The 25,299-nt window shown below is 48.0% G+C and overlaps 1 protein-coding gene across 4 annotated transcripts; it reads right to left on the reverse strand.

The window, feature by feature from the left end:
* Positions 1–2,153: 2,153 nt before the first annotated feature.
* Positions 2,154–24,688, reverse strand: RAB7A (RAB7A, member RAS oncogene family). Of its 4 annotated transcripts, XR_003255158.1 has the most exons (7): positions 24,579–24,688; positions 8,843–8,903; positions 7,661–7,787; positions 6,628–6,846; positions 5,809–5,937; positions 5,116–5,639; positions 2,154–2,738 (listed from the first exon to the last, which is right to left on the reverse strand). XR_003255158.1 is itself a non-coding variant. In XM_026075493.1 (6 exons), the coding sequence occupies exons 2-6, from the start codon at positions 8,893–8,895 to the stop codon at positions 5,544–5,546; spliced, it is 624 nt and encodes a 207-aa protein (XP_025931278.1). In that variant the 5' UTR covers positions 8,896–8,903; positions 24,579–24,688; the 3' UTR covers positions 2,154–5,543. The 4 variants fall into 4 exon arrangements, 3 of the variants coding, with proteins under 3 accessions (XP_025931278.1, XP_025931279.1, XP_025931280.1); XM_026075493.1 differs by having other exon boundaries at positions 2,154–5,639; XM_026075494.1 differs by lacking the exon at positions 24,579–24,688 and adding an exon at positions 10,204–10,514 and having other exon boundaries at positions 2,154–5,639.
* Positions 24,689–25,299: the final 611 nt, after the last annotated feature.

Here is a 25,299-nt window from a genome sequence, read left to right on the forward strand (position 1 = left end):
ACACACACACACACACTCTATAACCATGGGGATAGAGGGGTGTGTGGGTGTGGGGGTGTGTGTGTGTGCACGCATTTCCTCTCTCTCTTTCTGTATGTGTGCATACAGAGAGATGTTCTCTCACACACATACACAGCTATAAATATATAAATACTTAAATAAAATTTATGAGGAGGTATCTGTGTGTGTGTGTTTATGTATGAACAGCGCAGAGAGAGAGAGAAGAAAAAATGATAGAAAATATGCACACACGCATGTGCACGCACACACACACACATTTATAAATATTTAAATAAAAGTATATGTGGGTGGCTATCTGTATGTGTATGCACGATCTCTCTCTATATGTTATATATACATACAGAGAGAGAAGATGATGGAAAAGAGACACACATATGCATCTATAAAATACTCATGGGGCTCTGTGTGTGTGTGTTGTGTGTGTGTGTACATACACTCTTGCTCTCTCTATATAGTGCACATACATAAATATACAAGGCTGTAAATATTTAAATATATGGGGGTATCTGTATAATCATTCTCTCTCGCTCTCTCTCTACTACATACATAAATATATAAGTATGTAAATAAATATATGTGGGGGTGTCTGTGTATATTCTCTGTGTATATTCTCTTCCTCTCTATTTATAACACACATATACATAAATATATACATATATAAAATATAAATAAAGGTGGGCGTGTCTGTGTATATAATCATTCTCTCTAAATATATTTATGTATAAATACGTAAAAGAGAGAAAGTTAGAAAATGCCCACACAGACATAAGGCTTTACGTGTATAAATATTTAAATAAATTATATGTGGAGTGTGTGTGTATGTATGATCTCTCTATATATGTTTATATATATATGTATAGACAGGGAGAGAGAATGATAGAAAATAGGCACACATGTAAGTATATAAATATATAAAATGTATTTTGTGGAGTGTGTGAGATCATCTCGTTCTCTCTCTGCGTATAAACACACATAGAGTGAGCGAGCAAATACCTACACAGCCATTATAGAGCAGTATATAAATAAAGTAAAACCTGGCGATGGCTCTGTACGCGCGCGCAAGCGTGAGCGTTTTCTCCGTGGCTCCGTCTCCCGCTCCGCACAGGCGCGCCCGGGACGCGCGCACGCTGCCAGGCCTGCACACACGTGCGCGTGCCCGGGCAGAGCCGGCTCGATGAGCGAGCGGCAGCCCGGAGCTAAGCTGACCCGCGCTCTTCGCCGCGGAGAGCTGGGGGTGCGGGCGAGCGTACGTGAAGCTGCACACACACGCACGCTCTCGCCAGGGCGCTTGTGCTTCCTCAGCGTGTGTTTTTATATGCATGTATGAAAAATAATATGACGCTCGTGTAAATGTGTGCATGGAACACATAAAATCTGGCTATTTTTGTATACCTAAGCAGTCGCGAGCAGATATTTGTGTTTCCAAGCACATATCTTCCAAGTTTTAGTTGCACGCGCATGCGTGTGTGTGTGTGCATGCATGTGTGCACACCAGCTCAAGCGCAGGCCGGGTGTGCACGGGCAGCCACGTGCCTGAGGGCAGCTCCCCCGCTTTTTTGGGTGCCCGAGGGGCGCTTGCCGCCCACCCCGGCTCCCCAGCTCAGCACCTGCCGCCGCTCCCCAGGGGCCGGTTGTTCTTCGCGTCTCGTGCGCTGGGTCCCCCCACCGCCACCGCCACCCCGCAGCACGAGTGCGGTTGTGCCCCCCCCGCCTTTCCTGTCTGCACCCCCGTCCTGCCAAACCCAGGTGGCTTCGGGAGCCCACACCAACGGCTCTCCCGCGCAGCTGCACACAGCTCAGCAGCAAAGCCGCACACCTGGCTGCGCCGCTGCAGGCCCCCGAAACGCGCCTTGCTAGCACGTAGCGTTTGTGGAGATCGTGGCACTTCTGCCCAGTTCATGCTCCCCAGGGCAGCAGTTAATGCTTGAGGTCTTTCTGGGGCAGGAAGCTGCTGTGGAAGAGGCAGCTCTTCCCATGCACTTCCTGGGTACCAGGAAAGCAGGAGAGATGCTTCCCATGTGGATACAGCCCCCCTTCTCCCTCCTCCCAGCTCCCTTGCTGCGGATGGGAAGGGATGGGGGAGAGGGGATCGGAGGAGGAGTCGAACAAAGAAATCATTTTTCCTTCAGAAGTTTGAATGAAAATCAAATTCATTTCAAAGCAAATTTAAAATAAACCATGTCTCACAACAAGCACCCCTCCTCATGGATGGGTCTGCGCCGGTTCCCCTCCCCTTCCACCAGCCAGCCTTGCTCTTCAGGCCTCTCCCTCCAGTCCAGCCAGGACCTGGGCAAACAACACAACCAGTCCTCTGCCTCCCTCGCGCCAGGCTGTCTCGGTGGATCGGCCAGACACCCCAGCCGCTTCCAGGGCTAGGTTTTCCTTTGTGGTTTGTCCAGCAACAAGTCACCGTTGCACACATCATTGCATCTGTAACTCATCAGGCAAAAGGTCAGCGCAGAAGCAAAAGCCACGAGGTGTTATCGGTACACCTTAGGAGTGTTTTTGAGCAGACGAATGGTTTACCCTAAGCACACTGTATCCTGCAGGGACTATCAGTCCGGCCAGCTTCTTCAGTCCAGGGCTTCTTCAAACCACGGTGGTGATGCAAGTGAATCGCGCAAGAACACCAGCCCAGGCTGTCTCTGACAGCATCAGCTTCTTGGAGTACAACAGCCAGGAAAACTTGTAACACAAATTCCCAAACTCCTTGCCTCCTGCAACATGTAGATCAAGGCTACCTAACAGTGCTTCTGAGAGCACACAACACCTCTATTGTGCACTTGTGTGCATATTCCCACCTCCAAAATGTTGGGGTTTTTATAGGTGGTAGAATTGAATTCTCCCCCCCACCCCTTTAGCATCCATAACATCCTGTGGCAAGGAGCTCCACAGCTCAGCTACACCATGTGGAACCCTCTCCTCTTGTTTTGTGTAGCTGCTAGGTTCATTTGATGGCCCTTAGTTCTTGTACCAAGCAAGATGTGTCCCTGCAGCCCTTCTGGCCTCTCTTCTCCATCATACAGCCTGTGTCTCAGCTCCAGGAACTGAGGCTCAAGCAGCAGAAGGGAGATGCAGAATTAAGATCTGTCCCCTTCCCCAACACATCCCTTCATATTTACTGCTCCCCTCCCTCTGCTTGGCTTTCTTCCTGCTACAATTATAGCTACAGAAAGTAAGTACAGACTGATGCTTTAAATGGAGACTAGCAGATCTGAGCCTTTCAGAAAGATGCAGATAGGAAACCAGTCCCACCAGGACACATTGCTATTGCAGGGTAGTTGTTTGAAATGGATTTGAACAGCAAAAGCCCAGTCAAGTGGGGGGCGGGGGGAGAAGTGATAGGATGATGCCACACAAAAGGACACAGCACAGAAGTCTGTTAGAAGTCTCCTCAAATAACTGGCCTCATTTCCTCTAAGCTTTGCTTCCTAGTTTGCTGTGGAATAGCAGAGCAAGCAGAGGTGACAGAGCAGAGGGCCACACCCAGGATCTAGGAATTAAAGGCTTGACTAGACTGTACCAAGGAAAGGTCTTAACTCACTATAAGGTACCCTAAGCCAGGAGCAAAGCTCACCAAGCACTGCTAGTAAAAGGTAAGGTTTTGTTTTAGTGAGGCAACTCCAGCAAAGTGCTGCCTAGAGCTGTGAGTCACTCCTGCCTAGGGAGCTGCACCCCCATCTACCAGACACCCACCAAGTGCCAACTCTGTCTTCCACCCAGCAATCATCCTCTGTCCCCTTTTTATAACACTAACTCCAGGTGATCTGTGACACTGTGCAACTGGCAAACCAGCACTGCAGCTCACAACTACAGCCTCAGCTAGGAGCAGAGAGCCTGCGCAAGCTCCTGCAAGGCCGGCCTGACCCCAGGAGCTGGGACAGGCCCAGACGGCAGCCTGCCCTTTGCACCAGCGCCTCCCCGAGGCTGGCAGCAAGAGCTGAACAGCACTGCTATCATCTCCACCCTTGCACAAACAGAGCTGAAGGAGCAGGTTACTGTAAGGGGGACCAGATCCAGCACATTCCTGCCACTGCAAGCAGCTTTGAGAGAAGGAGAGTGCGAGTTACCCTGTTACAGTCTCTGGGGTCACCCGAGCAAGTGAGGCCTTCTCCATCCACTCTTGGAAACAAATGTGGAGAGCATAGGCTTTACAAGGAGAAGGAAGCACATGCATCCTTCTAGGGCAGGCACTGGCTTGCTAAAATGGTGACCACACAGGGGAAAGGAAGCAAGTTGTTAGTGAAGAAAAGAGTCAGAAACAGGAGTAAACAAGAAGGTTTGTTCTTGTTAAGTTTATTGGCATCATGTTTGTCTCTTTACATAAGAGCTCAGCCTACGTACTAGAATGTAGACCTCTGGAAAACAGGTAGAAGGGCTCCATTTAAGCAAGCTACAAATGCAAGAACAAATACCAGGAAGAAAGGAGGAGAGGAAAGGGACTAGATTGCCAAGTTTCTCCATACCAAAAAAACCCAGATTAGCAGTCAGTAAGAAGAAAGGGAAGATTCATAGTCCAGGTCATTCATTGAGAAACAGCTACCACAACCCAGGTGGGAGAGGAGCTCCTTCCACAGTACAGAGAGCTACTGGAACACCTCAGATCTGACTCCTTCTCACATTTGCTCCAGGATGTTAGGAGTTAAGCAGTGGGGGAAGGTGAACAAATGAGGTCATTTCATAGCTGTATTTAATTTTTTAAACCCATTAATCCAGTGTGCATATCATTGCCATTATGCAAATCTGAATTTAGATACAAGGAAGCTGGACAGATTTTTCCAGAAGATGAAGCCTTCCGGCTTCAAAACAAGAAGGCTTACACAGTTCATCTCTACTGTACAAAATACTGCCTCTATCTGGACTGTGTTGCTAGCACACTGCAGTTCACAAGTGTCCTCCTCACTTTCTAGACAATCTGTGTTTCAGTACTTGAACATGTAATTCAGGAATTTTACACTAATTTATACATTTTTAATTGGTTGCATATATTAACATGTACTATAAGATTTTTCCTAAAGAAGCATTACATAATACATGGATACTGTAAAAAGATCTGATTAGTTAAAAGTAACAAGCATTAACAGAGATACATACAAAACTCAACCTAGTTGGACCGAGTGCTGAGCTTGCAATGAACTATGGGTAACCAGCCTTTCCAGTTGCAGCCTTCACAGGGGAAAAAAAAACACAAGACAGTTAAAAAATGTAATTTGTTACACAGATTACCTGTAAACAGTTTCTCTCCATTGGACACCTGGAATTAGATTCAGTTCCAAACATACATAAGAGTTTCCATTTTAAACTAAGAGAAAGGTCTGTTACCATGAAGTGTGATGTGGATGGTGCAGGGACATGAGCTCTGAAGTGCTGGACTCAGAGATGCTCATGGGAGATGGGTGGATTTTGGCAGCTGGAGATGGAAATTTTTAAATTGTTTTAAACACAGAAGAGGGGCTGTGTGTTTGAAGGCCTAAGTGTGATATTGGTTTGTGAAGGACTGTGCTCAACCCCTCCCTCTCCCCTCAGCAGCTGCAGCTCTCTGCAGAAGCCTTCACTCGGTCATTCTTGTCTAGTTTGATGGGTTCGGGGAATTCATTGTAAAGCTCCACTTCGGTTTCCTAGTGGGAGAAAAGGAAGAGTTAGTGCCTTTCCCAAAATGGATCTACAGATAGCTCCTAGCATGCGAGGCCCTCCTCCAGGAGAGCCCTTCACCCTGGCTGGGCTAGCCAAGCTCAGCAGGCAGTACTGGCACCACCAGAGGGCACCCGCCGGCCCCCCATTGCCTACCTGTTTAAGTGCATTTCGTGCAATCGTCTGGAAAGCTTGTTCCACGTTAATGGCCTCCTTGGCACTGGTTTCAAAGTAGGGGATGTTGTTTTTACTGTAGCACCAGGCTTGTGCCCGTTTTGTGGTGACCTGAGCGAATGGAGAGTAGCATCACCAACTGCAGTTATGCAGAAAGGGGGCTTTGTTTCCAGGCCAAGGCCTCATACCCAACTTAGGTTAAGACAGTAGCTCTGACATCAGTAAAGCTGTAGCCTGTATACAGAGCTGCTCCTCCCCTCCTCCTCCCAGCAACAGTCTCAGCTCTAGACAGAGCTAGGGCTGAGCAGCCTTCTTGCAGGCCTGGCGGAGTCTCCAGCCATGAGCCAAAATAGAGGCCCCCCTCCAACAGGGCCAGCCCCTGTTAGAGCACAGGAGACTGCTACCTGCCACCACATAACTCAGCCCTGAGCAAGGAGGACTGTGTCCTAGTGAGATGAGTGCCTGCAGGGTGCAGACTGCTCAGGCATCTGCAGAGCAAGGACTTGCTCCCACAGGAATTACTCAGCATTTCTGAAGGAAGAGAGTCAGCTCCTTCCCTTGAATCTACCCAGAGAGCTGCTACAATCTCTGCTGCTGCAGAGAAGCATGATGTGTACAGGGGTTTGACCCCCTTCAGGAAGATGAGCCTAGCCAGGAGAATCTCCTCCTCAGTGTCATGCAACAGCTGAGCCACCCTTTGACACCTCCCACTCCCGTTCCTCAGATAACACTCACATGTCCCTACAAGGTTTCCCACTCCAGTGATTTCTTAAGAGGAAGCTAGCAAGCCCCAGTACTCACTTGTCTGTTTTCTAGGTCAATCTTGTTTCCCAGCACAACAAAAGGAAAGTTCTCAGGATCCCTCGGACTGGCCTGAATGAGGAATTCGTCCCTCCAGCTGTCTAGGGTTTTGAATGTGTTAGGGGCTGTAACATCAAACACCAGCACGCAGCAGTCTGCTCCCCGGTAGAAGGCAACTCCCAGAGACTGAAACCGCTCTTGTCCTGCTGTATCCCATATCTGCAACAACAAAAAAAAACCCAGGCAATTAAGCCAGCTCTGCTCTGGCACAGAGTCCAGAATTAGAGCGTTCATTTTAAACCCCCCCACCCCAGGCATCTTTAGCCTCCAGCCAGGGGGAAAGCTAGCCTGAGAGAAGGAGCACCTGGCAGTTTGGAAATTGCTGTAGGCACTAAATAGCCAGAGCCAGAAAAGCCCTTCTAAAGGCAGCACTAACCATTTGCAAATTCAGCCCAGCAAGGGATGTATCCTTGTTTTGAGCAAGCAGGATTTAGGGATTAGGGTCAGAAGGTAACCTGCCTGCAACACTGGTATACTGGGGAACCAGCACAGTCCAAACACTCTCAGCTAGTTACAGCAGGACTTTTGTTGCCTTGCAGTCAGTCTCATCATGGAGAGATGAAAGCTTTAGGTACTAAAGGCACGTGCAGACTGGCAGGTTAATACTCTACTCTCATGCGTCAGAGCAGCATGAGTAGTTAACCTGGCTAAGGAGTCCCTTCCAGTCTCTGAACAGGGACATGCATCTTTCTACCAAGATCTAGTGACAGTACCAAATGCTGGCTTTAAAACTGGGCACAGCAAAGCTGCTCTTAGCTGAGTACAGACAAGCTGATCTTTGCCTTCCCTCAGTTCTGTTCATGCAGATTTGTGGAGAATCCCAGCAGCAGCTGTGGCCAAGAGCATTTCAGTGCAAGCAGGACCTGTGACCAGCACTCTGTCACCCACACCAGTCTGGAGTAGATACTTCCAGACAGCCCAGGTCTGGGCAGCCAGACACCTCCTCTCAGAAGAGAGCAAAGTTACTCCTTACCTGCATTGTCACTAGCCTGTCATCCACCATGACCTCTTTTGTCAGGAAGTCTGCGCCTATCGTAGCCTTGTATTGGTTACTGAATTTCTTGTTCACATACTGGTTCATGAGTGATGTCTTTCCCACCCTGCACAGAAAGACAAATAGCACTAGGTAGGCTGCTTCTACAACAGTGTTTGAATTAGCCACCCCGAACAGAACATCCCACCCTTCACCTTCCACCACAGCCTCCTGGCCTTTCAGTCAGGAGAAGGGCACCCAACACAAAGAAAGGGCTTTCACTGCAATAGACACTGGGGCAACAAGCTGAGCAAGAGCATTAGCTATGTAAGGGTACAAAGGATTAAGGTCTTGAGAAACCCTGTTTCTCCATCAGTAATCTGACCCTGGGTAAGGCGTGTGCATCATACAATGAAGGCAGTCTTGGAAGGTGAAGTGCCAAAAGGAAACCAGCAGAAACAGTTATCTTCAACCTCTACAGCACAAAGGGAGCTGGAAATACAGGCAATCTCAGCCTGGCAATAGCAGACCACAGTATGTGGACCTAGGTGCCCAGAGGTGGAGATCCTTCTCAGAGAGCCAGCTGAGAGGGTCACATGCCCTCTGTGGCAGAGGAACACTCCCCGATCAACAGCACGCTGGGCACTGTAGCATAAATAAGCCTGATGTCATGGGAGTCAGGTTACAGTCTGCAGGACAAACCCAGAACAGCAGGCTCCTCGCTCAAGAGCCAGGAGTGGCACAGCCTTACTCCAGCAGACAGGCTCTAGTCGCATCAGACAAACTAAGCAGATGGCTCAAGTCTAACCTGTGCCTCTGAGAGGCAGAGTTTTAAATGACTTAAGATTGCTTATGGTGGCCCCCAGTCTCTGTTTAAATGAAATGCTTATTTCATTGCAAAGATGCTATCTAGTTCTGCTACCAGAGGCTCATCAGCAGATTGCCCATTTTGTTTGCCCTGTTTAATAATGTGGCAATAAAGATATTAAGCTGTGGGGACACATTCAGGACAGATGGCAGTGAAGTGCTCTTAAAGCCATAAGGCAACACAGCTATCTGGGGCTGTAAAACCTCTCCTCCCAACACTGCTGGTTTCTTATGGTGCATCCAGACTCCCACCAGTTAGAGCACTACTCCAGCTAGCCAGATGCAGACTGGCAGCCTAAAGGCTCCTCCACTTACCCAGAGTCTCCAAGGATGATTACTTTCAGTAACACTTTCTTCCTAGAAGTCATCTTTTAAACTAAAAAGGAAGAGGAACAATACCATCAGATACCATTAACACATCATTCCTCAAGGCAGAAGGCAGCAAGTTTGGTGTCTGAGACACCAGACCCTCAGTAAGGGACCAGTGAGCAGCAGAGCCTGACATGCCTGGAAACAGACTCCGTGAATTCAAGGCTGCATTCAACCTGCTAACTGGGCATTTGCTTGTTTCACAGGCAAGGTCATGTCAGACCACTAGTGGTCAGTTAATGCCAACAGATAGAGGAGTCAAGCACTTGTCCTTTATAGTACCAAGCCCATTTTGGACCTTATTTTCGGTCTCCTTTATGGCCATGCTAGCCTAGGCCATCTCCTTCAGCCTCACTGGAGGCCATGTAATAAAGCAGTTCAGCTCCCAGTACAGATCAGTTCTTATACATGCTACTAAGTGACACGTAAGCAGAGCTGTACATTAATACTAAACATACAAACTTTGTCCTTCAGTAGTTTCCTAGTGAGCACCACACTTCCTACACCTTCCAGGTTCAGCTTTGGAAAGTAACAACATTCTCTAGCAGCTTTGCAAGAGCATTGAGACCCTAGAATAGGCTGTGGTTGAAGCAGTCCTTGCACAACTGCACAGGTCAGACAAACTACTGAGTTACAAGGCAAACCGCTACTAGAACCTGCTGCTTGCAGAAAGCATTTCAAGCTAACTACTGCCATCCCAACCCTTGGTGGAAGGGCAAGCCAGCCTACAGTGGCAATCCTCATAACATTCGGACTACTGCTCTTATTAGGAGTTTGTTCACAGTTGCATCCTACCATTACTCCAGCCCACTTTATAGGCAGGTGGCTCTAAATGGGCTACTCTAATGGCCATCCAATTAGCAAGAGTGAGAGTACAGCTCCAAAAGTCCACACTGTAACTCACTCCCAATTCTCCTCTGGCCTCCTCCAGATCAGTGAAAATAGCTAGGGCCTGCTGCAGTTGATGGACTTCTAATATGCTTCTGGGTGTGCTTTAGCACAGCCAGAGCAAGCAGGAACTGCATGACTGCAGTTCAGCACACCTTCCCTTCCATGAGGCCCTTCTCCCCACTTCTGGGGATGGATGGGACAAGCCATTCTCTTATGTGCTGGGGCTTGATCAGATCACAACATACCCCAGTTCAATACTCACCTGGTCTGCAAGGAAGAACTTCTTGGCTTTCCCTAAGGAGGCCTGCAGGCTCTCTGCAGCAAGGAGAGCCAGATGGTTATAGCTGTGCTACTTAAATTCAAAGACCTTGACAAACAGCTTCAGGTGCTAAGCCCTTGTCTGGGGACTTGCTTACCTTGAAACTCCCATTCTGCTCCATGAAGTCACAGTCCTTCTACCACTGAGATCCTATTCTTCAGAAGCTATTCCTGACTTCACAGCTAGGAAAGAGGCCTTTGCTCTGACACAGCATGGCTATAGGTATTTTGAGCAGCTTGGTCCACTGCCTGTTTCCAGGGATATGCAGCACCTGTTTGTTCATCTTCAGCCTAAGCTGCTGGATAACTGCAACCCGCTTCATCCCACTGCTACAGGAGTTGCATGCTCCAAGTCAGAGGAGACTCTTACTAGATGCAGAGGCTGATTGCAAGAAGTCTTATTCTCAGCCTTTGAGTGTTAGAAGAGAAACGGTCTTTAAGACTTTCCCACCAGGGAATGCTGCAGATTTCAAAACTTGTTTATGGTACAAGGTGAGAAGCTTTCCTGCTGTCATTGTAGATAGTGGTGTGCATTTACAGCAATATCTGGTTAGATTACACCTACCTTAGGCATCTAGTGACCTGTCTACTTGGGAAACATGGCTCACAAGTTAACCACCACAGCATGTTGAGTGAAAAGGCCATCCAGAGAGCTCACACTATCCTTAGATGGTTGTTAATAGCTGCCAGAGAACCTGCACAGGACATTTACTCCAGGAATCCACCTTTCCAAGAGGGTCTACGCTACACTGGACTGCATTGCTCAAGAATCCAGCTGGCAGCCCAGCTATATCCAGCAAAAAGTTGCCAACAACCCCAACATTTAGTCCTGCTTCTGTTCTTGCCAAGATCTGTACTCCAACTTGTCTTGTCTATAGCAGTGGGGAGAACAGCCTGTGAAAGCTCCCTCAGACAGACTGCACCTCCTGTGTTTTCAGAGCATGTAGCACAAGTGACACTTGTGCTAGCCAAGCCTGAGACTTCTGCAGCAGTCAGCCCAGATGGGGTAAGAAGCAAGTGAGCAGAGCTTTGAAACAACTTAATGACAATTCAGTCTACATAGCTGTCTTGGTAAAGATCTGTATAGGTTTAGTCCAAGGTGAGAGTCATCCATTTTCCTCAACATTTAAGGTAAACAACTCATCCTGAAGTGATTGTACCAGAATCCCATACATGCAGCTTCTATTTTACCCTGGGTGTTTTTAATATCTCTTGCCATTGGCTGCTGCAGCTTACTGCTTCCTAGTACTCAAAGCAGCTTTGGACAAGCTGGCATTAGTTCTCATGCTCAGGAGAAGGATTTGCAAAGCTTTCATTACAGCGCTAAGTCATGCTGAGTGCTTAGTGCCGAAATTCAACAGGGCCTGAAGTCCCAGTATGAAGGGAGGGGAAACTCTGTTCTGTCAAGTCTTATTACCTTGGAAGTAGCTCAGCTGAACAGCCACCTGGAGTCACAGGAAGGAAGCCTGAGTCAGGCCTGACACTACCTTGCTGTCATAGTTTACGGGCTACTCCATTAGTGTGAAGGGCTACTACTGCCTCATGAACACTGATCAGATGAGACACAGTTTCCATCCTATGGGATGCAGAGGATATGAGCCATAGCATAGCAGGAGTTATTTTGACTCAATTTTTTGCTAGGGCCATGAGAGTCTGATGAACTCCAGTTCTGCTGGGGTCCAGAAGTGATCACAGCCCAGAGTTTTTCGCTCTTATTTTGCTAAGCTCAATCAACCGCTGCTGTTTGAAACCCAGTCAGTTCGGGGACCAAGCCTTCTTACCAGCCTTCCTGTTACAGGTAGTAACAAACTCATCCTTCAGAGTTATCCCTTGCCATTGCTTCTTGGAAGAGGGGACTGGAGGAAGTACCAGTGTTGGATCTGTGGTGCTGTCATTCAGTTGTCTCAAACATATGCATGCTGGAGCCTTTATAAACAAGTTTTAGGTTAAAGCAGAGCTGGCAATAGATAAACTAGAGGGGTTTCCTTCTGAAGGATAAGTAGCATCAAGTTGCTCTCTACAGCACAACCTTTGCTATTTACTTGATCCTTATCAAGTTCTGCATGGCTGAGCTGCTCTCCAGCAGCTCCAGTTTTAAAGTAGCTATCTGCGCTAAACAGAGGTTTGACTGGTCCTCATGAGAGCTTAGATCTAGTTAGATTGGAGACTTCCCCACTCTTTCCTACATCATTGTCACAGGACCCATGCACATCAATACAGTTCAGGTAAGCTCAGAAATACCGCAATCAATTCCAGTTACAGCAAGCCATTTGCTGCGTCAGCAGAACAAGGTACAAACAACTCTAGGCCAGGTTCAATATTCAAAGATTTGCCTGCCTTGAGTCATAGGCAATTTGTGACTATTCATTTGTTAACAGGCTGTTTCTCACATTACATAGTACTGAGTAAGCAGGTTCATTATTGTCTTGTCCCCCAAATGGAGTCCCACATACATGCTCTAAGCTACATAAAGGGAAGCTACACAGGTGTCATTCCTGCCAAGTCTTGTTAGTGCAAAATTGACTAAAAGAGACTAAGAAGATTATAGCTCCAGCCTACAGTTTTGAATACTGGCAGGTGCCATTAGTTAGCATTTGGAGTTTCTCCAGTCACACCAGCAAAAAAACAAAGTTACTGAGCCAAGTTGAGATTTAGGTTGTGCAGGGTTTCCCCTGTGCTGTAAAAGCAAGCTCAGCTTAAGAGTTTTAATCACAATTTTGATCTCAACCAGGTCAGCAGAATTTGAGTCTAAGACTATTTTGCACTGTATACGCAGCTTCTCTTGTTTTATTATGTCTGGTATGAGTACTGTAGAGCAGCCTCCTGTAAAAGTCACACAAGCCCTTAAGATGGCAGCATGCTAGCCAGCCAACTCACTCAGGGCTCCTATCCAGTCCCAGGAGGATTTCCAAACAAACACTCCCTCTTTTAGAGGAATCTTGAAGAAAAACCTGTTAAGATTTGATCCAAGACACCAGTTCTGTTGCGTGCTGTGCAAAGCCTCCTGGAGAGAGGTCACCTGCATGACTGCTCAGAGCACAGCCTACCAGCACAGCCCAGCCAGCCCTTCTTGGGAGCTGTCAAAAACCTCCTGTCAAGAGACTAGCCAGTAGCATTCCTCCTCTTGGCTTAACTAGTGCCAAAGGAACAACAACTGCCTCTAATACAAGAGAGGCATCCTTCCACTCAATTTTTAATGCTTATTCCTTCAAGAAAGCTATTAACAGTGCGTTGATCCTCATGAGATTAAGCCTAGCATGGCAAGTCCACTCCCACAGTGGTCTCAGTACTGTCAAGCTGGCCTTCTAGACCAGCAAGGGAGAATACCTCACATCTGGCCTGCAAGTGTTACTGGCTTAGCTGATCTAAAGGGAAGGATCAAATACTGTCCTGTGAAGCTCAGTAGTGCTATGGTTGTTCAGACACAGAGTAAAGAAAGTCCACGCCAAATCTAATGAGACTTTTGTTGTTGCTTCAGAGCACATTACAACTCTGTCCTTTCATGTGCTATATTAAGACAGCTGTTTTAACTCAAAGCAGAAATGGATGGTTAAGGACTCCTTAGAGATGTTCACATGTGTCAAGTGACAGTGCAGGCATTTTAACATTAATTAGGTTGATACAAGCAAAGAACAGCAGGAGTTTGCATTAGTGACCCACTAGTCTTTTAGATTAGCCATCCTCCAACAAAAGTAGGCCTTGTAACACCCTAGTAAGCTGTTCATGGACAGTTTTAGTATGAAAGTTGCCTTGGGGGGGGGAAAAAAAAAGAACTTGCCTCTGTGGAAGTCAGCAGCTCCTAAGCAGCAGCATACTGGTTTTGAATCTGCTGATGAACAGGATGACTTCTTGTTAGCACAGCTGTTGTAACAGTCCTTACCACTGTAGTTTGCTATTAAAAGGTTCAAATCATAATCCTAAACAAGAATCAAAGTATCCCTAAACAGAGACTAGAAAGATATTTGACCAAGAGTTCTCCAGCTTGTGCCAGCAAAACAGCTCTTAATCTTCTTTGCAGGAGGTCTGAGCCTGCCATCACCTCAAAGAGCTTGAAGCCTGTCCTCTGCTCCTACATCTACCAGCTTGCCATCTCCACCTTCCACTACGCACCAGCTGAAAGTATGCAAGACTGTTGGACCTCAGCATCCTTGGCCAGGAATATATAACCCTCCATGAAGGCAAGCTGCACAAAGCAGTAGGTGAGCAAATATTAGGCAGAGCTAAACTCACTGTGGCACTTAGGAACCCAATTCTGCTCCCCTGTCCCAGCAGACAGTACAAGAGTGAATAGGTGTTCCACAAAAAGGCACATTTTAGTTTGAAGCACCACAGATCTGTTTTGGGTACCGTGTCTGATAAGCAGAACATTCATTTCTGCAAAATACCACAGGGCCTTCAGCAAAAAGCAGCCAAGAGAAAGCCAGTCTGGATATAACAATATTGCACTAGGGTATACCATGCACTGCAGTGGGCTCACCAGGGACTGAACAGAGGAACAGCTACACTTAAGACCCTTCTGTAAAACTTTGTCCTGAAATGCAGCTAAGTGCATTTCAGACAAATGCTGCCTTTGCTCACTGTTATCCCTAGCATGGAGGAGATTGCAATGCATTAAGTCTCTGTACTACACTGAAGAGCTATTTTTATTCCCTCTCCCAGTAGTTCTGCATGTCTTCATGGAGGCTGAAGCTGGAAGAATGATTCAAGACCATCTCAGCCAGATTGACCTAGTTCCTTCCCAGAAGTAGGAAGTCCCCTAGCATGTTCGGCATCTCAGGAGGTAATGTTTGCTTAGACCACTAGCCACTAAAATAAGAGGCTCATTGGATGTTTACCCTATCCTTACAGGATCAAACACACTGTCAAACTGGCACATATCAGCTGCCTGTGCTCATGTTGAGCCATGCAGAGATTTACAAAGCCAAGTTTAGCTGGGGCCATGTGCAGACACATGAACTTGAACAAGTTCAGCTACACTGAACAGGCAAGGTTTCATCCTGAGGAAAGGCAGACAGCCTGCAACTGTAATTAGTTGACCAGGATCAGTTTGTGGAGAGAGCAAATGGTCCAGACACCCTTTGTATTGAAGTTCTCAGCAACCTCCACTTGCAACAGGAGCTCAAAATGGAGCTGAACTAAGTTCCTTCATTTTTAGTTTAACATTAATAGCTTAGCAACATCTGCATGACCAGGTATTTAGAACTAACAAGTTGTGAGCTAATGCAGAGCACTACAGGTGCCAGTACGATCAGCTCAGCATGACTTCCCGCCTCAGACCTGCACTTACCAGCCTCTTCCACATCTCTCACTGCATTCTCCAGAGAATGCCACAACAGCAAGTGAGCACAGCAGAAACCCAGCCCTTCTAGCGGGAAAAGGCTGAGAGCTAGTCAGAGGACAAGGTGCTGTTGTCTTTGCAGGAACATGGCTTAAAGGCAACTTAGCACCTTTTAGGTAGAAACAGAAGCTAGTAATAAGCTCGCCTTTGACTTCTGTGGCTGCTATAGAGCCTGTATATCTTCCTTATCAAACTTGAATGCTCTAAGAGCAGAGCAAGTGTCTAACCAGCATCCTCAGACTGAGGACTGCTACAGAAGCACCTGAACATTTTAACAGCAGTTTGAGCCTTATATCAACAGGCTGCACAAACGGGATAGGACCCCTTCCTGCTCCCATGACACATATACTGGTAGTTTAGCTTCTCCAGTTAGCCACAGACCCCAACTAGAAAAGCCTTACATTTAAGCACCAAGCCAGGACTTGTCTCCACTATGAACCCTGTTAGAAACATCTTGCCATTCAGGTAGACAACTTGCAGGAACTGCTCTTTTTTATGAGTTGCTTGTTAGGGTAATAGGCTCCTATGGATCAGGATCAGAGGGCTACTGCAGCCCATACTGTCAACGGGCTCTAGAGGTCCTTCGAGGCCTCCCTGACCCACCACAGAAGAGTCAGTTGAAGTGAAGCCCACACCAAAAAGCAGCTGGCAAGATATTCCTGTGACAGCTTCACAGAAGGGTACACTGTAGTTGCTACTTTATCAGTAGCATCTCAAAACTGCTTTCCACCTCCTTCCTCCCCACACATTTGCGTTGCTGTTCTAACCGAGATATTCCCTCCTGCTGGGACCCAGCCAAGAGCTCAAGCACAGCTCCTCGTTCCTTCCTCAGGAGGAACAGCTAGGCTGCCTGCTACTTATTGCAGTTTCATCAAGAGCAGGCTTCTGTCCAGTTGGTGCCTTTCCCAGTCCTGTGGGGTGGAATTACCTCTGTTCAGGGAGCTGGGAGCCTCATCTCCCAATTAATTCTTGGTACTTTGTGTGCAAATTGCTGCATTTTGAGTTGTCAGGTGTAGGTATGCTGTCCACTGTCTCCCACCCCCAGCTGGGAGCCAGAAGCCAAATGCCTCACTTCTCTGAAGAACAGCCTAAGGCTTTAGATGCTTGTTAGTACACTGACATGGCTCAGATCAAAACAGAATCTTAAAACATGTTTCAGTATCCTGGAGGAATTGGCTTTTTAGACTACAGCTGTCTGCAGTAAATTTCGACCTCATTTTGAGGATAGAGTTGCCACCCCCAGTGCGGGAGGAGTTACTCTAGTACCAAGTGAAGCTCAGGAATTAGCAAGCAGCAGCCACAGCCCAGACACATGGCTTGGTGTTCAGTTCATCAGCTGCTTAAGTGCAAATACCAAAACAGGGTGACATGGCGCTAGTAGCCAACTGACCTGGTTTGTGAGCTATTGGACAAGTGTCAGGCTGTACACGTACTCTGCCCTTGTTCCTGGATAACATGCTCTCAAGACGGATCAGCAACCTCACCCTAGGGGAAAAGAGGGGACAACACCTCTGTGCTAAAGGGAGAGGCAATGTGCAGCCCAGGGAAACATAAACAGGGCTGGATGGCAAGAGCTCTGGATGAGCTGTGAGCAGAACAAGCTCACAGTGCGATCAAACAAGCACCAGACCAGTGCAGGGAAGTCTCCCCTTCCAGGGGCAAGAGAGTTGTAGCTTGCCTCAGTCACACCCTCACTTCCCAGCTCCAGCTGGAGGCTGCAGGACTCACCCCAGCTGTGGGCAAGGGATCAAAGAACTGCCACTGGTGCCTGGTAGGAGCCATGACTGCAACCAGATCACACGGCTTCCACATGAGAAGGGGTCTGCCCTCCTCGAGGTCTCTGCCCAGCTGCAGCTCTGCTACAGCAGTGAGTATCCAGATTTGGAAAGCACAGCATTCCTGAGAGGCACTGATGAACATGATTAGTCAGGCTCAAAGCCCGAGTTCTTAAAGCCAGCTTCTCCAGTCCAAACCTCACTGATTCACAGCCCTGTTACACCTCCTGGCATTTCTCCAAATCAGAGTTGTTTTGCTTGCGTAATGCTTAAGTACTAGATGGGAAGCTGAACAAGTTTCTTGCTCTAAAGCTGCCATTATGAATTGTGACTCTGCCCTAGAAAAGTCCAGAGTAGGTTGGGCTAAACCCTCTACGTCCAGGACTACAGCTTAGAACCTGATCTTTAATGGTTTAAGTATCACTGCAGTCACCTCCCCAAGAGCAGAGATCATTTTGATCTGATTAGATGGTTTGAAAGTGGGATCAAAACAAGCAAGGAAGTTCATCTGTTAGTAGTAGTAAGGAGATGTCTCTGCATGTTCAGACTGGCAATGTGTTTAAGAGCAGGGGGAAAGGTCTGAAGGTCATGTCTTGGTATCTACAGGAAGACTACTTTGCCTAGACTGCTGCTTAGCCTAGGATTACAGCAGCATGTATAGGCTTTTCCAGGCAATAAGCACCCTGGGCCAAAGGAAGGGAGTGTAGACAGTCAAGTCTCCAGCAATACAGCCAGCTCTGCTGGACAGCCATCCTTAGTCTGGATGGATCAGTTCGCTCCTCAGCAGCCTGCAGCTGATCACCATCCACGATCCACAGCAGGTATTTGGAGACCACAGGTGTGCTCAAGGCAGTAGTACAGGAAGGCCCTTTAGAATTAACTCTGCACAGCAACAAGTCCAGGATCCCCAGACAGAAAAACCAGACAGCTGAAGTAATAGTCTCCACAGTATATAAGAACAGCCCCTTAAGAAAGTCGTACCCCAAAGCTTCACTGGAAGTGGGATGTTTCCAGTCAGGAAGTCTTAGTCTGCCTCATTTAGAGTTCCTCCAGAAGGTGGAGGTCCATTGTACCACAGGGTACATTTCTCCCTGTAACAGACAGCTGCAAAGTCCCACAAGGCTGATACAAATGTCTGAAGATCTTCATCTGCCTTCTGTTTGGAAGCTTACATTGTCATTTAAGTATCAATATTGCTCTGCCCCTACCTACTAGGGAGAAGCAGTCCCTCTGCAAGCCTTTGAGGACTTTGGGAAGTACCCAGTCAACTCTGATTTTCCCCAGGCATCAAGCTACTACAAGAGCAGGCATGCTTACTTTAACACCCCTCCCCCTTTATCAGAGCAAGCTTAACTTCCCCTATTCTGCCCTGGGGGAGACAATCTCAGGATGTGGGAGGAGAGTTGAGCACATTGCTTGCTGCTGGGAGACACTAGGCAACAAGCCATGTGCCTTGACTAAAGGCCTTGCCTACGCAAAGCATTTTAGCTATACCAGTATAGCTTCCATGTTGCCATGTATCTATCAGAACAGTCTCCTTGGTGGAGAAATGCCAAAGCAAGAAAGACAAATCTTATACTATTAACTGAAACACAGCTATAGTGCCCGTACAGCCTAGTTGTTACAGCTGTCTGCCAGCCTTTTTTGGCACATGGCCATCTAGCTAGTATGGCAAATCTGCAATTTGAGCAACTCCTATATGAATAAAGATAGCCCAGAATGGTTCTCACATCAGGTCAATCCACTGAACATGATTCCCTCGGTACTTTCCATAAAGAAAGCACCATGCAAGAGGCAGCTGGGTTTTAATCTTTCTGTCCAGAAGATAAGGCTGGCCAATTCAAAACATCAGTTACTCAGGCCATTAAGAAACAGTAGAGTTGTTAGATCTTTAACATATTTAACAATATTTTTCAAGTACTTGGATTAATTTCTAGTTTTGTCTTCAGCTTCCTAAGGTTTCAGACATTCCTGTCATGCTTTCAGTTTTAGAAACAAATAGGTGTTAGATAACCTCTCCAGTGGTAAGCAGGAGCAGAGATCTTAGACCTTGTCAGTGGTAAACAAGCCTTTATTTAATCTGCTCCTGACTGCTAGTTTCCCCCAGTTCCTAGAGGCAGACAGGAAACCAAAGTGACTGAAGGGAACTCTCAGCAAAGGCTCAGGCCTTCAAGTCACAAACGATAGCACTCAGAAGGTCCACCAGACCCTGGAACTTGCATTTGAGGTTAAGATGCAAGATTGTGCTTCCAAGAATGCATTTACAGACCAGAAGACCATCCCAGCCTATCCACCCCCACTATCAGCATTAGTATCAGAACTAAGCATTTGGGCTCAAAGTCCATAAAAGCAGTTATTACAGACAAGGTGGGGAACATCCACTTTCAGGTTGCTTATTATTTTGTCCCTCCTTCAGCACAAGAAGAGTTGTGGAAGATATGGGAGATCTTATCCTCAGGCAAATAGAAGCAGAGAAATACCAGGTCCTGACACTAGGGACGAAAGCCTTACTCCTGGACATCCATTCCCAGGAGGTCTTGTTCTCAGGAACAAGTCTCCTCCTAGAGAGGAGGCTTCCTCTAGGGACACACCGCAATCTAAGAATTAAACCCTGATCTGTGAGCAGAACTGATGATCCTACACAAACTCAATACCTGTTACTATGCTAATGACGTTTGCAAAGCAGGAAGGACAAGTATTTCAGTACCCAGGTCCCAGGATGGGATTGTAACAGGTAGCTTACAGTCACAGCTGAGTCAGCGCTCAACAAGGAATTCCTACTGCAGAGACTTGCTTCCAGACTCATACTTCGTATCCCAGTACCTCTTGCACAGCTCCTGCATCAGCACTTTACCAGCTCCGTTATTTCCTTGATGAAGCTCCACAGACTACTTCAAACTCACTAAAGTGGCTTTTGCAGCATGATGCAGAAGACAGCGCTGGTAAATTGCGTTTTGTTAGAGGGGGGAGATCAGATCTCGCAGATACCTTAGCTACAAAGCTGTCCCACGCTTGAAACAATGTTATCACTGTGCCAGTTTGGAAGTCAGATACCATAATCAGTGTCTGCAAGCTGAAGGGAAGCAGATACCTATGAAGGCGAGTGACTCAACCCAGTTAGAAATGTGAGCACCAAGCAAGTTACTGTTCAAAAGGATGCTGTTTCCCAGCAGAACAGAGATCAAGGGTTCAATACAGATTCATCAGGTAAAACCAGTAGCCCCAGCATCAGGGTCCAGGTACTCCAAACCAGGTAGCCTCCGTTTAAAGTTCCAGCTGCCTGCCTTCACTTTCATTCACTACTTAACTAGTCCAGTGCATATCCACTCCAGCAGTGGATCAAAGTTGGAGCATGCTGTGAGCAATGACAGACTCCAGAAAAATACTGTTGTTCTTTAGTGACAACACAAAGATCTACTCAGCTTTAAGCTGTTTCTGCTCAGAACTCCTGCAAGTGCAGTTAGAGATATGATTAGTCACCTTAAGTTGGCATTTTAAATCATTATGGACAGGCAAGAGAGCTAATCACTCAATATATCAAGTGCCTTTAAGTTACACAAACAGGAATCTGTGCTATGAGTTTATGTTTCAATCTCATCTCAAAGGCAACACTCCCTTCCTGAAGTTTCACTGCTCTGAAAACAGCCATGGCTTCTCAAGTAGGTTCACTAGCAAGAAAAGTCAAGGCTATTTGAGATCAGTTGTAAATCAACACATTTCTGTGGCCTTGACAGGCTTGCTTTCCTCCCCGTCACTGACCGTGAGTTAACAACAGCAGTGTTGACACAGCTTCCCTCATGCATGGAGCGCACATCGCTGGCACTAGGAAGGAGGGAGCAGTCTCGCAGGAACAGCACTAACAGCAACAATGACATCACCACGGCAGATCTTGACTGAGCACAAAAATGCAGCAGCACACCGACTTTGAGAGCTGCATCCCTCAGAACAGAGCGCAAAAGCAACAAGCATGTTGGAAGCCAGAGGAGACCCATGTGATAGAGGGGTATCCCTTCACTGCCTGCTATTTCTGAACAGCATGGGGGGGACACTGACCTTCAGCACTGGTTAGGAAGTCTTATTTAAGCTGCATTTAAAGAGAAATATGCTTTTTAGTAAAGAAGCTAACTGCAGAACTGCAAAATAGTATTTTAAATACTGTCATTTGATTTGTTATCCATACCTCATCCAGTTCCAAGCTGTACAGCCCATGTTTGGATTGTTACTGCAGAAAGGGACCCTTTTATCCTCAGTCTAGTGTCACAACTTAACTACATCTGGAGGCAGACTGTTATACAGCAGCTACAAGAGATTGTTTTAGAAGGCTGCAGGAGGAACACCAAGCAAACTCCAACTCAACAAGCAATTAAACAGCTATTATCAAAACAGCGCTGTGCAAGAATGAAATCTTTAGCATCTAAAGGATGCAGGACAGCTTTCAGACAAGCAGCACATGAGGCACAAGCATGCTGTGCACAACTTGACATTAAAGCCAAGTTCAGCATGTCAGTAAGTTCTTATCTTGACCCCCCTCCACCAAGACAAAAAGCTTTAAACTTCTCACAGTACTGTAGGGGATCTTAGTACCAGCTGGTCCCTAGAAATCAGGGCTTAAGAGCAGTTCATGTGACAGTTGAGGAGGAGCCCTGAAGATGTCTTTAGGGAACACTGGCAGCAGGCAAGGCAAGAGAATTCTGTGCTTGCCTATCAAATGCCCAGTCTACTTCAGTTACTGAAGAAACTGGTCTATTATAATACGAGGGAGGACTACCAGAACACATCTGTGAGCCCATAGACCCAGCAGCTTGTTTAGAGAATGCAAACATGCAACTGTCCTACGCCACAGCCTTTACTGTGGCACCCTTCTCAAGATGCAGCACTGGAGGAAAACACATCCTAATCAAGCACAAGCAATTTTGTTTACAGCCAAATGCTAAGTTCTGCATAAACTAGTCTCATTTTCACAGAGAAGTCAGAATAAAATCCAATATATGTTAGAGGCAATGCTATTTATAGTTTTGCACAGATGGTTTGATTGCAATTGTCATGCTTCCTCAAGGACAAGCTTTGCCAGGAATTTGCTCTGGCAGGTAGTTCACATGACCTTCCAACACAAGAGTTTTAAAACAGAGCTTTAAGAAAACACTGCAAAAACTGCACCTCTGGTAGCCCTCTTGTCCCTAAATATCCAGTCTGGGTAGTAAACCAAGCAGAGTGGTATCTTCCCTAGGCGAGTTCTGAAGGGAGCCTGCAGCAGAGCTGTGTTTTTACTTTCGGCTAAGAATTCATCCATGTTGCAACGCATCTAGGCTACTTCACCCAGAGCTTGATCCATTGGCTTTGGGGAAAGCAGGGACAAGGATGCCTGCAGTACAGCCACTGCAACACAGCTATTTAAGCTCTTAAGCTTGGCACCTTTGCATTTTAAAGTACAATTCCTAGAGGGCCATGTTGAACTATTAGTAGGGCATTTGAGGACATAGACCACCAAGTGACACCGCAGGCAAGAGGTAACTACTATTTTGGACATTATCAGTTATACTTCATCTTGCAGGTTAAGAGAACAAGAGACTGCTACAGGATTTTAAAACAGTTCTCCTTATTGAGGAGGCAGATTAGCCCCATCTTACAGCTTTTCTACACCAGAAGTAGAGTATTAGCATAACAGCACACAGCAGATAAAGGGTAGCACACTTGAAAGTAACAGTATTAGAGCTACTTTGCATGCTAAGGACTCAGGCCAGGCATGGTGGGTCTACTCATTAGTTCACTTAGCGCAGGTCATGTGTTTAGTCAGCTGGTGGAAGTCACAAGGGGAAAGAGACAAGTATACTTGTTCTTCCTGAAGAAGTACAGCAACGAGGCCCTGCTTATTTAAACAAGGAATATTCAAACGACTCCACCTACTTCAACCTCAAACCACAGCTACTAAGAGAACAGGGTACATTCACTCAGGTAGCCTGGCCCTAGAGGAAGCACGGCCCAGCTGCAGCGTCCATCAGGCACTACTAGTATCACCATGGCTTGTAAACATAAAATAGCTGCAAGTAAGCCTTTAAGTCAGAGCCAACCAAATACTGTAGCACAACTGGTTATGTACCATTCTTCCCCAAAAGAGAACTCTTCGCTCCCCAGCCCCAGTTTCTACTTGATACAGTAATACTAAATGCAGAGTGCTAGGCAAAGAACAGAGTTGGCTGGCCAGTGACAAGTACAGGAAGCTTTAAAGCCTCCAACTTAGTAACTGTCAAATAAAAGTCAGCTTGCTTACAGTTGGGAGGACTTTGTTCTGTCATGTGTTCTCAGTTTATATATTAAAAAAACTATACAAACATATCACAGCAGCTCTACTTGTCAGCTAGTATTTTTAGTTTTGAAGAAGACAATATTAAGGAGTCTAGATTTGAGTGAAAGGATTTGAAGGTATTGGATAAGACTTACTCATTTAGATGTTGAGGTTACCTCTCTTCAGATTAAGAGGGTCTTTTTATAGCTATTCTGCTACTAAGAAGAATTCCTCTACTTACAGAGGATACAGCACAGTTGTCCTGAATACAATTATTATATATTTCCATATTTATTAGCCTATATGACCTGGAGATTAATAACTTATCATTTACTTTATTACACGCTCACAGCCAAAAGCACTTTTGACATCCAGTTTAATACTTCTCAAAACTGACTCAAGCTTTACACACACAGAGAGCTACTTTCGCAATAACTGTCAGTCTTTTCAGCCGCCTGTTCTGTCACGTTAATTGCTCCAAGGGCAACCTGCTCCTCTTAAAAATGCTACCCACCGACCACCCAGCGCAGCACTGCCATCAGCGGCGCTGGACCGATGACCAGTGCTCAGGACACCTTTCGCCCCCAGCTGCCCCCAGCCCTCTTCGCGTTCCGAGGGGAAGTGCCAGCGAAGCCACGCGCCACGGGCAACGCGCTCTTCCCCCTGCGAGACGCCCCCGGCAGCCGACCGAAACTTCTCCCGAGGGGAGGCTCCCGCGAGGGCTCCCGGCGGCGCGGGGCGAGGGAGCCCCGCGCGGGGGCGGAGGCGGCGGAGCGCCCCGGCTCCATTGTTCGGGGAAGGGCGGCTGGGCCCGGCCCGGCCCGCGGCGGCTTTGTCCCCCCGAGCAGCAGGGCGACGCCGGCCGCCCCGGGGGGAAGCCCACCCGGGGGCGTCGAGGCAGCGCGGCGCCCGGCAGGGCAGGGCCGGGCCCGGCGCCCGCGGGGAGGGGCCCAGCGCGGCCCCCGGCACCGGGGCGGAGCCGCCGCCCCCCCCCCCCCAACTAGGCCCCAGGGAGGCGGTGGGCGGAGAAGCCCCCGGGCCGGTCGCAGCCCCCACCCCGGGCGCGGCCGGACTCACCGTGCTGCGTGTGGCCGCGGCGCCCGCCCGAGACTCGCTGCCTCCCCCCGATCGCCTCAGCTCGCCTTTAATGGGACCAAATCGCCTCCCCGCTTTCACTTCCGCCTCCCCCCCGACAACTTCCGGTCACGGGGCCCGCCCGGCGCCCGTGACGTCAGCGCGCCGCCGCGGAGGCAACGGGAAGGGGGAAGGGCAGCGGCGGCGACGGGGCGTGTCGCGTCACGTCAGGTCACGTGACGGCAGGCTGGGGCTGGCCGCCATGTTGGGCCGCCGAGGCCGGCGGGTGTCCCCAGCTGCGTAACGGCTCCCGCCAAATGGCGTCACCAAAACCGGGGGGGGGGGGGCGAGGCTGGGGCTTCTGTCACGCGAGGGGCGGCTGCGAGAGCTGGGGCCCTGCGGCGTGGAGGGGAGACGGCTCAGGGGGCCGTTACCAGTGCGCCTGAGTACCGGGTGGGAGGGCGACAAGGGGATGGGGCCGGACCCTTCCCAGTGGGGCCCGGCGGCAGGATGAGAAGCAGCGGGCACAAACTGAAACACGGGAAATCCCACCCAAACATACCAAAGAGTTTCTTCCCTGTCAGGGTGACTGCGCACCGGAGCGGGTTGCCCAGAGGTTGTGGAGGCTCCATCCTTGGAGATACTCAGAACCCAGCTGGACACGGTCCTGGGCAACCTGCTCTAGGTGACCCTGCTTGAGCAGGGCAGTTGGACTGGGTGTCCT

This window comes from Apteryx rowi, unplaced genomic scaffold (genome assembly GCF_003343035.1).
Source record: "Apteryx rowi isolate R43461 unplaced genomic scaffold, aptRow1 scaffold_405, whole genome shotgun sequence".
NCBI lineage: Eukaryota > Metazoa > Chordata > Aves > Apterygiformes > Apterygidae > Apteryx > Apteryx rowi.